At 47.4% G+C, this 11,455-nt stretch overlaps 1 protein-coding gene across 1 annotated transcript; it reads right to left on the bottom strand.

The window, feature by feature from the left end:
• Nucleotides 1-5,260: 5,260 nt before the first annotated feature.
• On the bottom strand, nucleotides 5,261-6,111 carry LOC125536925 (jasmonate-induced oxygenase 2-like). The gene is made up of 2 exons (XM_048700225.1): nucleotides 5,791-6,111; nucleotides 5,261-5,634 (listed from the first exon to the last, which is right to left on the bottom strand). The coding sequence occupies exons 1-2, from the start codon at nucleotides 6,058-6,060 to the stop codon at nucleotides 5,392-5,394; spliced, it is 513 nt and encodes a 170-aa protein (XP_048556182.1). The 5' UTR covers nucleotides 6,061-6,111; the 3' UTR covers nucleotides 5,261-5,391.
• Nucleotides 6,112-11,455: the final 5,344 nt, after the last annotated feature.

The raw sequence follows: 11,455 nt of genomic DNA, 5'->3' as shown, positions 1-11,455 counted from the left end.
GCTGCGAAGGAGAAGCATCACCATCGCACGGGGTCAGGTGGCTACCTCGTAGCCCGGCCTAAGTGGGCCAAGACTGAGAATGATCTGGTTGATGAAGGGATCGAACCAGAGACAATTAACTGGCCAGACCATTGCCGGACTTGGTTCTTCGGGGCTGGCGGAACCTTGGACCCTGTAACAAGGAAGTGCATTTGGACGAACGATCAAATGGACATACCAGTCAGGAAGCTTCAGCAGTATATCGAAGCAGCGCAGCAAGGGACGTTCTTTCCAGATAGAGAGAACGACGAGCTCACAATGGCCCTCGGGAATCTTGAGCACCCAGGACGGACACGAGGCACGCCGGGCTCCATTCCGTGGAAGGTTGGGTTTCCGGACGCAGGCGGTTACAAATCCCAGGAGAGGAGGAAAAAATTGCAGCAGACCCAAATGCAGGCGCTGCAAGAAAGGGTACAAGCGATAGAGGAACGAGAAGCAAATCGCAGCAAACGTACTGCCGAAGCTTCCCCCGAAGCTACCCCGCCATCTCAGCAAAGAAGCAGCGTGGCTTCCACCGAGCTGCTTTAGCCGGAGCATGCCTTGACGGCTCCTGCCAGCTGTCCCGTGGATGCTATCACGGAGTTTCAAAATTGCCACCTTATGACGCAATGGATGAATTTGAAGGTCAAGGCGGCTGTTGGCTCTGTTTATCCTACTGAACCCGGCGCAACTTTTCACTGCCGGCCGATTCCAGAAGGATATGCTAGGGTGATGGTGGATGAAATAACGGAGGGATTTGAGGACCTCCAGCTTGACCATCCTACTAGTGAAGGGGAGACTAGGCTGGGGTCTGCTCTGAAGACTCCATGCCTATGGCGGAAGGAGCTCATCAACCTTCCGAACTGGACGCCTCCGCCTCCTCCTCCTCCTCCTCCGGCAAGTCAGGGCACTCCGCCTCCTCCACCGCCTCCTCCTCCGGCGAGTCAGGGCACCCCGCCTCCTCCACCGCCTCCTCCTCCAACGAGTGACGATCAGGGAACTCGACCGGCTCCTTCTCCGACGCGTGGTGGCACTCCGCCTCCTTCTCCGCCTGCGCCGACGCGCCCGAGCAGCCAGCCTCCTCCTTCTCCGCCTCACCAGGAAGGGCGGAAGAGACCTGCCGCCACTCCGACTGCTCCGGCGCGTCGTAGTCCTTCTCCTCCACCTCGTAAGCAAGTAAAGAAGACAACCGCTCCGTCTGCTCTACTGGCGTCTAGCAGTACAGCCAGAGGCGGGAGGAAATACAGATTCGGTCCTTCTCTGAAGACTCCAGAGAAGTTACCATACGAGAGGACCCCGGAGGAGAACGCCGAGATCGCACGAGAAGAAGTGAGGAATTACTTTGAAGGGGTGAAAGCAAAGAAACATCCACCTCCGGAGGAGAAGGTAGATCCGGTGAAAGCGAAGCGCACTCTGGCTGCCCTGACAAAACCACCCAAATCTCCGCCGAAAGGAAACTATGAGCGTATTATTGGAAAGGAATTTGCCGAAGCGGAGCGGTCGGGAAATACTGTCAGTGATCAAAGGCTGAAAGAACGACGAGCTGGGAAATAAATTGCCCAGCTCGGCGAACAAGCGAAGCAATCGTGCCCCCCTCTCAAGGTGCCAAGCGACAACGTCGCTAATGATCTGAGGATGGTGCCCGGTTATAGCAATCTTGTCGATTACCTGCCCGACGATGTACATTATGATTTCATGGAGGTGCAGATACAAAGATACGAGTACGGGAAGCCTCTCATCAAAGATGAAAGATCTCTATCAACGATGATGCAAAGATTGCATGATTGGTACTTGAAAATCTGCAGAGACTCTGGGGGGAGGAGTACTTTGTGTGTGAAAGTTAAAAAGGAGCATGACCTCGTTGGAATTGAACTGTTGCCTGTTCCATTTGAAGAGTACTTTCAGTTTTTCAATCAATTGGCCCTTGATAAAACAACGGTCACCTGCTACTGTCTGTAAGTAGTACTACTTCTGTCATTAAGTCTCTCTATATAGCTCAGCTCTTTCATTGTATGTATTTATAATCATCCTCACTATATTATGCAGATTGAAGATCGCCGAATTGAAGAAAAGAAAAGTCGGTGATATTGGGTTCATTAACACATATCTCATAGATGCAACTCAGGTTAAATTTCATGCCGCAGCTACCGAGGCCAACTTGCTACGATCGTTGGTAATAAATGAAAACAAAGATATAATACTCTTTCCTTACAACTTCAAGTGAGTGTTACTGTCTTGTGCGTATTCGGTTTCCCTTATATATTAGTCAAGGTTATACTAATGTAATTGATGAGTTATGCATGCGTGTGCAGTTACCACTATATTCTCCTAGAGATTAAGCTTGAGCAGGGACTAGTAACTGTCTTAGACTCAAGACGAAAAGATCCCCAGAACTATGCGGACATGACTCAAATGCTCGAGAAGTTAAATCGATCATAATCCACCATATCAGCAACTTTGTTCATTTCCTAATATATCAAGTAATTGTTTTCTTTGTCTGGCAGGGTTTGGAAAAAATTCTCCCAAAAAGCTCCAGGACTCCTGAAGAAGCTGCAATTTAGACAACCGAAAGTAAGTACTATAGTAACATGTTCCGCGCATCTCCTATTGATTTGGCATTCTTGCTTATCAGTTTGATTGACCTCTATTTCTTGTAAAGTGGTTGTGGCAGGAATAAGGGAATGATTTCTGTGGATACTACGTTTGCGAGTCCATCCGCCACACGACCTGTGAGCGGGGCTACACTAACGAACAATATGAAGTACGTAAATAACAACATTCACAATTTTATTTTATTACCATCATTTATGTTGAGTTTCATTCATTCATATATATATGTATTGACCCCCTTCTTCAAATTAGATGTTTCGGAAGCGGGATGAACTCCTAGCACCAGCTCGCATGCGAGCAATTCAAGAGGAATTGGCGGCATTCTTTCTTAACCACGTGATCGCTGAAGACGGAGAATACTATGTGGACCATGAGTCCGTATGATTATATTTGTAAGAGATAATTATTGTATATATGTAGCCGGTAGTGTCGGATAGATATACGAGAACTTGTTGTTCGACCAATCTCTCGGAGAAGGAGAGGTGGTCGGTATCACTTCTCTCTGTATGCATATATGTTCATGACGATCTTCTGTTTCCTTCGTTTGCTTACTAGCTAGCTAGCGTGTCTAGTCCTTTCTATACGTATGTATAGTACGTAGCGTCGACCAAGCACGGACATAAGAGAGGACACTTCTCTCTATTAATTATAGCTAACTAACACAATATATGAAACACCTAAATTAAACCCCCAAAACCCCCAAACCCCCCCCCCCTTCAAAAAAAACAAAAACCCTAGCCAGAGAAATGCTGACGCGTGGATGCCTATTGGTCCCGGTTGGTGCCACCAACCAGGACCAAAGGGTCTCCTGCCTGGGCTCCGCGCACAGGCCACGTGGAGGCCCATCAGTCCCGGTTCTGGATTGAACCGGGACTAAAGGGACAGAGCATTAGTACCGACCCTTTAGTCCCGGTTTAGGAATCGGGACAAAAGCCCTTACGAACCGGGACAACAGGCCCTTTTTCTACCAGTGTCATCATCCTTACCACCTGGAGACTTTGGAAGCACCGCAATGATTGTGTGTTCAACGCCGCCAACCCCTCTATCTCCAGACTCTCCGACAGCATCAAGGAAGACGCCCGCGCTTGGGTGCGCGCCGGGGCCAAGGGGCTTGGCCAGATTATCGACGAGACGTAGGATGCTATGTTCGGGTCGTGCGGCACCCCCTCTGCCGTGCCTTTGTTTTTCTCATTCACACCATCTCCTTTGCGCATGTGCTCATGAGATCACCCCTGTAACCATCATTCTATTTCCTCCTATCAATACAATGATACGCAAGCCTTTTGCGTATTCACGAAAAAAATCCTCAATCAAGAAGAACAAAAAAAAAGAGTTTGAATCTCCTGTACTCACAAGAAAAATCTGTTTTTCTGGACGTGTTTATCTACTCGCTTGTTCCTCCTCGCTGCCATGATTTTTGGACGCCATGCACGCAAGGTGTTAACGCCCATCTCTCTCTCTGTCCGAGGTTCTTGGCTGTTTTGTTTGCAGCACGCACAGCTACGCCAGATTCGCTCGTCTTGTGCCACGTCATACCGGAGACAGAGGCACCCGTGATGCCCGTCGCTTGCGCCTCGCCTAGGCAGGCACCATCCTCGCAGTCGCAGCGCCGCCCATCCTTCTGCCCCCGACACCAGGGCAAACATTGTCTGGCCCTTGGCGCCGCTGTTTTCCTCACAAAGTTTCTCTTGCATGCATCCATCACCGTGAGTTTTGCACGCAAGTTCCAAGGATGAGAATCTTTCGAGTCCTTGTTGACCTAAATTGTGTGCTACGTCTCCATTGCTAGTAACCGGCTTGACAAAACAGACAAAAAGAGAGAAGGAAAAGAAAACGTGAAAATAAAATCAGGCCGGCTAGCATATGTTTTGGGCCAAAAATAAATAATTTCTGTTTTAGGCATCCTTTTTGCAGTTGCGAGCTTGACTACCACATCACATCATCCGGTTTGAGCTTCATTATACTCCACAAATTTTACTCACTTGATTTAGTATATGGGTTTAAATTATATTGTCTCTTACTAGTCGATTGCCCGCCGAGTTACGAGTTTGAGCAATTATTCAGATTGCATTACTTTTTGCTACATTGTGCCGCTGATACTGTGAGTTGTTGTAATTGTAACCAAGCTCCACTTTTCATATTGTATCTTGTTTGGTCACTTGGTAAGTGCTATATCTAATTTTTTATAACTTTTGACAGCACAAAAGGCTGACAACAACTGCAACACGGTAAAAACGGGCAAGAGCTTGGTACTTATTACAGAGTTGTGAGAATTTTCCCCACCACCTCCTAGTAGTACTGTAGAAACATTGCAATTGAGGTTTTGCTATGTTTGGTACTCATCATGACAGATTCTAGAGTGACCCATATTTAGGCTATGTCTGTTGTGGGAGATGACTTGCCATACATTGATACATGTCATTCTTTCCCACCACAGAAGGTATGGCGGCCGCCACAAGATGTACTTCAAGGTAAAAACACACATATGATCATGTTACCTCTTTGCCAAACTTCATACAGGAGTATACCATGTATGTTACAAGACAAATTCTGATTTTTTTCCCTAGTATTTTGTTTCTGGATTTACTTTTCACAAGTGTAAATCTGCATATGTAGACCAGGCTAACCGAGAGAACATGTGTTATTGAACAAAGGAAGTGAATACACTCAGGGGTGTAACGATACATGAATACATACATGATACAAACATTTGTTGCAGAATGACAACATTTTATTGAATGAAAGCAATGATAGCATGCTTAGTTAGATCTTCACTGTATCGATAACCATTTTCCCTTCAGTAAAAGCGTTGTAACTTCTGGCAAAGTAGTCCTTAACATTCACTTTTGAGTACAACGCCGGCCTCTTCTCATTGACCAACTGAGCCGATGGCTCGATTTCTCTCTCAGGATCAACATAGTAGTATAGTGCCACCGATAGCCTCTCTTTCTTTGTGTTTGTCACGACCCTGTGCACAGGGCTCTTAAAGATCCCATTGCTCATTATCTGCGTCACAAAAGATTGACCCTTCATCAGTCCAAGAGGTTATACATTTTGGGGAAAACTCACAATGTTGAACATTTGAAGTTTCGAGATTCCGTCCATATAACTTTTTCACCAAACAATACTTTTTCCGAATATAGATTTATTTTGCAAGCGTACCTCAGCTTGATCTCCTATAATCATGAGTAGCGTGTGAGGTACGATCGGTACATCCCACCAGACCCCATCTTTGAGAACTTGTAGGCCACCCACTCTGTCATCGACCATAAGGACTGTAACAACAGTTGCATCGGAGTGGGGCTTGAGGCCAAACACGAGCTCTGGCCTCGGGCACACCGGGTAGTAGCTGTATCTCACGTCAGTGAGAGGCTTCTCCCCAAAGTGTTCCCCAAAGTAATCATCATCGTCAAGTTCCAGCAGCTTCGCCATTGCCCTGAGCACATCGTCCTTCACTTCCCCGCATTTCTTCGTATACTCGTGCAGAGCATTCCTGCAACAAAATGTATGTTCTCAATTTCTCATGATGACATGATCAGTCAACGAATCCTCCCTCGAGCCATGAAATTTGTGAGGTCGGCCACCTAAAGGTTTCGGGATGTGCTGGCCAGAGGGCGATGCTCCGCTCATCCTCTGGCTCCACCTTGAGGTAGAGGCGGTCAGTCCAGTCACGGATTTTGTCCGGCGAGCTCACCCAGTCGTTTCCATACCCCTCGAACTGGAACCGCTCGCCGCCGTTCAGGTTGGCGTATCTCTGCTTCTCTTCGAGCGGCTGCCGGAAAAACTCCCTTGACGCGGCCATCATGTTGTCCATTACCGCGTCTATACCGTGGCTACTGACCTGCAAGAAGATACGACATGGATATGCATGCTTGGTGTTGCTTCAAAGTAGTACTGGTGGAGTTGTTACTTACCATAAAGAGGCCAAATGACTTGATGGCTGACCGGAGCTTGGCCGCCTCGTCGGAGGTGCCGTCGCCGTGCTTCGAAAGGCGGACGAGGTCAATGACAGGGACTGGTGCTACGACCACCGCCGCGAGCTGTTGCTCCTCGTGCGCGCGCGCGATGTACTGAGCTGGCACGTCGGGCGTGCCGAGGGCGCCAGCAAGCTCCTGCACCGGCATCTGAAATGTCCCTTTGCTTCCCATAGTTGCAGTGTTGCACAGAAGAATCTGAAATGTCCGATTCAGCACAAAATAGGTCCCCTCCCTCTTTCAGTACAAATGCTCATACGACACGGGACATGTAGGAAAAGCTCGAAGATCATGCACGAGATGAACTGGGAGACAGTATTACCTTCAAACAATTGGAGAGAGATCAGAGACGGATCTTGGAACTTGGAAGAATACCTCCGGCGGTTCGGCCACAAGTAGCTTGTTGCTCTACAACTATGTAACGCAGCTAAAGTGTGAATTACCAGAGCAAAGAACATGCATGGTTTATATAGACTATTGGAGTGACAATTAGCACATCTTAAAGCATCTACAGCCGGACTTCTCGAACACTCCATATAAGTCCGATTGCTTGGTAAGTGACCGGTCACAAAATCTCGACCCAACTGCACCCCTCATACAAGCCCTATATGTCTGGGCTGACCAGCACCCCTCATATCTAGTCCATATCTAAGGCGGATATGGAGAAGTAGGACGTGCCCAGGCGCGTCTTCGGATCCAGCTCATACTAGCCCACCACAACCCCACATATATTCATCTCTATCCGTATCCCGGACGAAACCCTAGCCACTCCACTCTACTACATCCCCAAGCTTCGTTCCGACAATCTCTGGCCTTCTCCGGCATAACAGACAATGGATACAACTCCAAGATCTCCTGATCCATTGATTGTGACCTCACCCCATGCAGGGACGAGGAGGAGATGACCATCCACATGGCTTTCTATCAGTCCCGGGAGGAGTCTGCCCTATCGCGGTCAGACTCCATCCAGCAGGAATCCATTGCCTCCACGGAAATGGCGCTTGGATCCACTAGGGTTGGTGGCTCGAGGCGCGTGCCCGCGGCCTCCCCAAAGGTGGTTACCACCGCCTGGAACCGCAACCCCTTCGGTGGCATTGTTCCCACGGCGGCGGGCTCCTAGTCGAAGGTAAACGACCACTACTGCAGGATGCTGCTAACGCGGCACTACTATCAGAGACCCTTCGATGAAACTGTGTGCGATGCAATAATCGCAAACGATGATGTAAAAGAACCGTTAAAAAAGGTGCAAAACGTTTGCGATCGCGGAGTCATCAAACACGGTTCAGATTTTAGTTGTCTGTGCGATGCAGGGCATACGGTTCAGTTCAATGAACTATTTGCGATGAGGCAGAACAAAAGAAACGGGCTGCCTGATGAAGGCGTGTGCGATATACAGCATACGTTTCGGATGAACTGTTTGTGATTAGGCAACACAAAAGAAACGGTCAGGCAGATCAAGGTGTGTGTGATTGAGGGCATAAACTTCAGAAGGATTAACTATTTGTGATTAGGCAACAGAACAGAAACGGGTCAGCCAGATCAAAGTGTGTATGATTGACGGCATACATTTCACATGGATGAACTGTTTGCGATTAGTCACAATAAACTGAAACAGTTAGATAGATCATCGTGTGTGCGCTAGACGGACACACACATTCTAATTAAAAGAACCGTGCGCGATGATAATAACGAGCGCGCACGGTTGTTGGAACAAGACGTGTGCTGACATTGCCTATTGCGGTGCATCCTATGGTGCAAACGTCACGTACGCGGCCGAGAAGGCATACATGCCCACGTTACGCCTTCCGGAAATAGTGCCGCACTTTTAACCGTCAGTAAATTTTGAGCATGCCTCCAGTCACATTCCAAATTACAAACCTGTTCACACCGATCAAAACCTAAACGGTTTCCCACTTAAGAGGGTATTACTACTCGGTTATAGATACTACTACTCCAAGATGACTGCACATTCCTCCTCAACTCCTCATCCACAAAAACAAAGTCATTCATCATCGTTCCCTTTGTGTCTTCCATGGCCAGCTTGTGTTCTGGGTTGAGAGATTTTCACCCGGGAGATGCGAGCATGGAAGCGGAAGCATGAGAGATGTCCTTCCTCGCCGCGAACGCAGCTGACATGTCCCACCGTGCAGCCTTAGCAGCACAGAGGTCCCGCCGTGCCGCCGAAGTAACACGCAGGTCCCGCCGCGTCGTCGATGCGGCAGACTGGTCCGGCCACGCTGCGGAAGCAGAAGAGATGTCCCGCCGCGCCGCGAATGCAGCAGAGATGTCCTTCTGCGCCGCAGCAGCCTGGGAAAATGTCTCGCGGGCAGGCGAGGACTCTTACAGGCGCATGCATGCGATCGTCCATAGCAAGATGGATCAGATCTCCGGCTGGGCAAGGTTGCAGGACGACATGAAAGCCTCTTTTGCTAGCGTCATCCGGCAACTAAATGAGAGCAATGCGAAGCTCCGGGCCGAGCGCAACCTGCTGAGAGCGAAGATCGTCGGAAGTGTGGAGCAGCAGGAGGAGACCACTGCCTTGTTGAAGAGGACCGGTGTCATTGTCGAGAAACTTATGGACGAGAATGCCATGCTGCGCATCAAGCGCAGAAAGCTGGTGGAGGAATCCGTGGATGCTCTCAAGCAGCATATTGAGGACAACAAAGAGTCATCGCCGCTCGTCGCGGAGCCTAGTTCCCATGGCCTGCAACAACATAGAGATCAGCGAGTCAGATCGTTGTCTTCCTTCTTCTTTTGCCCTTGTGTATTTCGGGCGTTGCTGCATTTGGCTTTTTTAATTTTGTTCCTAAATATGTAAGACAATTATTATCCAATGTCATCTTCCTTATATTCATCATGCTTGCTATAAGTCGCAGTTGATGCTATATAGATCCGCCAGATCTTACATCAAGATCCATGCAATACTTTCTTTTCAGATTTTCATTTTTCTCTTTCAAATCTCAGTCCAATGAGACATATAGCCATGCCATAGAACAGGGGCTCGGGCACCATTATTGGAGACGTTGGGAGGGAGGTGCGCGGCGGGTAGCGGTCAAAGGCTCTCCTCACAATGAGCACGCGCAGGGATCTGATCGCACGCTTCCCATACTCAAATAGCTACCTCGCACGACACCTCCTAGCCAATAAAAAAAGGGACGCGTGGCGGCATGTAATTGGTAAGTAGAACGCCCACGGTTTCAATAATACTTGTGTTTCCGATTTGTAACGTGACAACACTTGTTCCAAAATGGCTTTGTTGATTGTTAATGTGTGCGCCTTCGCAAATCGGACAGAAAATTTACCGCAACGTGTTGGTGCCATGTCATGACACCATGCCAAGTTTCATGATTTTCAGGCATGTTTTCGATTACAGGAATAAATAAACCAAGTTTCTCAATCTTTCCGGCCGAGCCACGACGCCCAGATATTTGAATTTCATTCTCATTTCTTGCATGAGACCTATAAATTCACCCAAGGACACACATGTGATTTTTTTAACCAACTTTAGTGCACTGGAGCATGTGCTTGTAGTTGAAATTTGAATTATGCACATTAAATGCGCAGAAACTCAATTAATGTATATAAAAGGCCAAACGAACCCGGAATAATTCTAAAATTTGGCACGATACTTCTATTTTGTCTAATCTACCCGTGTAAAAAAATTAAGGTGGGAGAAGGAAGTGTACATATCTCGTTTCGCACACGGAGGTGACATGTTTCCTCTCGGAACCACGGGCCTTCTTGAGAAAAGCTCCGGTTTGCAAGAAGCTTACACTAAAAATTGTCTCAATTCGGCCAAAAAATTTACCGCAGCATGTTGGTGCCATGTCATGAAACCATGCCAAGTTTCATGATTTTCAAGCGTGTTTTGGATTTACAGGAATTAAAAAAGCCAAGTTTCCCAATCTTTCTGGCCGTGCCACGATGCCCAGATGTTTGAATTTCATTCTCATTTCTTGCATGGGACCTAGAAATTCACCCAAAGACACACATGTGATCTTTCAACTAACTTTTGTGCACTGGAGCGTGTGCTTGTATTTCAAATTTGAATTATGCACATTAAATACGCAGAAACTCAATTAATGTATAAAAAAGGCCAAACGAACCAGGAATAATTCCAAAATTTAGCATGATACTTCTATTTGGTCTAATCTGCATGTGTAAAAAAATTAAGGCGGGAGAAGGTAGTGTATGTATGTCGTTTCGTACACGGAAGTGACATGTTCCCTCTCGGAACCACGAGCCTTCTTGAGGGAAGCTTCGGTTTGCAAGAAGCTTACACCAAAGCTTGTCCCAATTCGGCCAAAAAATTTACCGCAACATGTTGGTGCTATGTCATGACACCATGCCAAGTTTCATAATTTTCAGGCGTGTTTTCGATTCACAGGAATAAAAAAACCAAGTTTCTCAATCTTTCCGGCCGAGACACGATGCGCAAATGTTTGAATTTCATTCCCATTTCTTCCATGGGACCTATAAATTCGCCCAACGACACACATGTGATTTTTTTGACCAACTTTGGTGCAGGAGCATGTGCTTGTATTTCAAATTTGAATTATGCACATTAAATGCGCATAAACTCAATTAATCTATAAAAAAGGCCAAACGAACCCGGAATAATTCCAAAATTTAGCACGATACTTCTATTTGGTCTAATCTGGATGTGCAAAAAAATTAAGGAGGGAGAAGGCAGTGTATGTATCTCGTTTCGCACATGGAGGTGACAAGTTCCCTCTCGGAACCAGGAGCCTTCTTGAGGGAAGCTCCGGTTTGCAAGAAGCTTACACCAAAGCTTGTCCCAATTCAGACAAAAAATTATTGTAGCATGTTGGTGCCATGTCATGACACCATGC

The sequence above is a fragment of the Triticum urartu genome, chromosome 1 (genome assembly GCF_003073215.2).
Source record: "Triticum urartu cultivar G1812 chromosome 1, Tu2.1, whole genome shotgun sequence".
Classification (NCBI taxonomy): domain Eukaryota; kingdom Viridiplantae; phylum Streptophyta; class Magnoliopsida; order Poales; family Poaceae; genus Triticum; species Triticum urartu.
Note: the sequence above shows the minus strand (reverse complement) of the source record. Positions and strands in the feature narration are given on the sequence as shown.

Excerpts from the sequence above, each read along its gene's own strand:
- LOC125536925 (XM_048700225.1), bottom strand. The coding sequence starts at position 6,060 with ATGGCGAAGCTGCTGGAACTTGACGATGATGATTACTTTGGGGAACAC. Across the intron at positions 5,635-5,790 it reads TTATAGGAGATCAAGCTGAG|ATAATGAGCAATGGGATCTT; the intron begins GTACGCTTGCAA and ends TTTGTGACGCAG.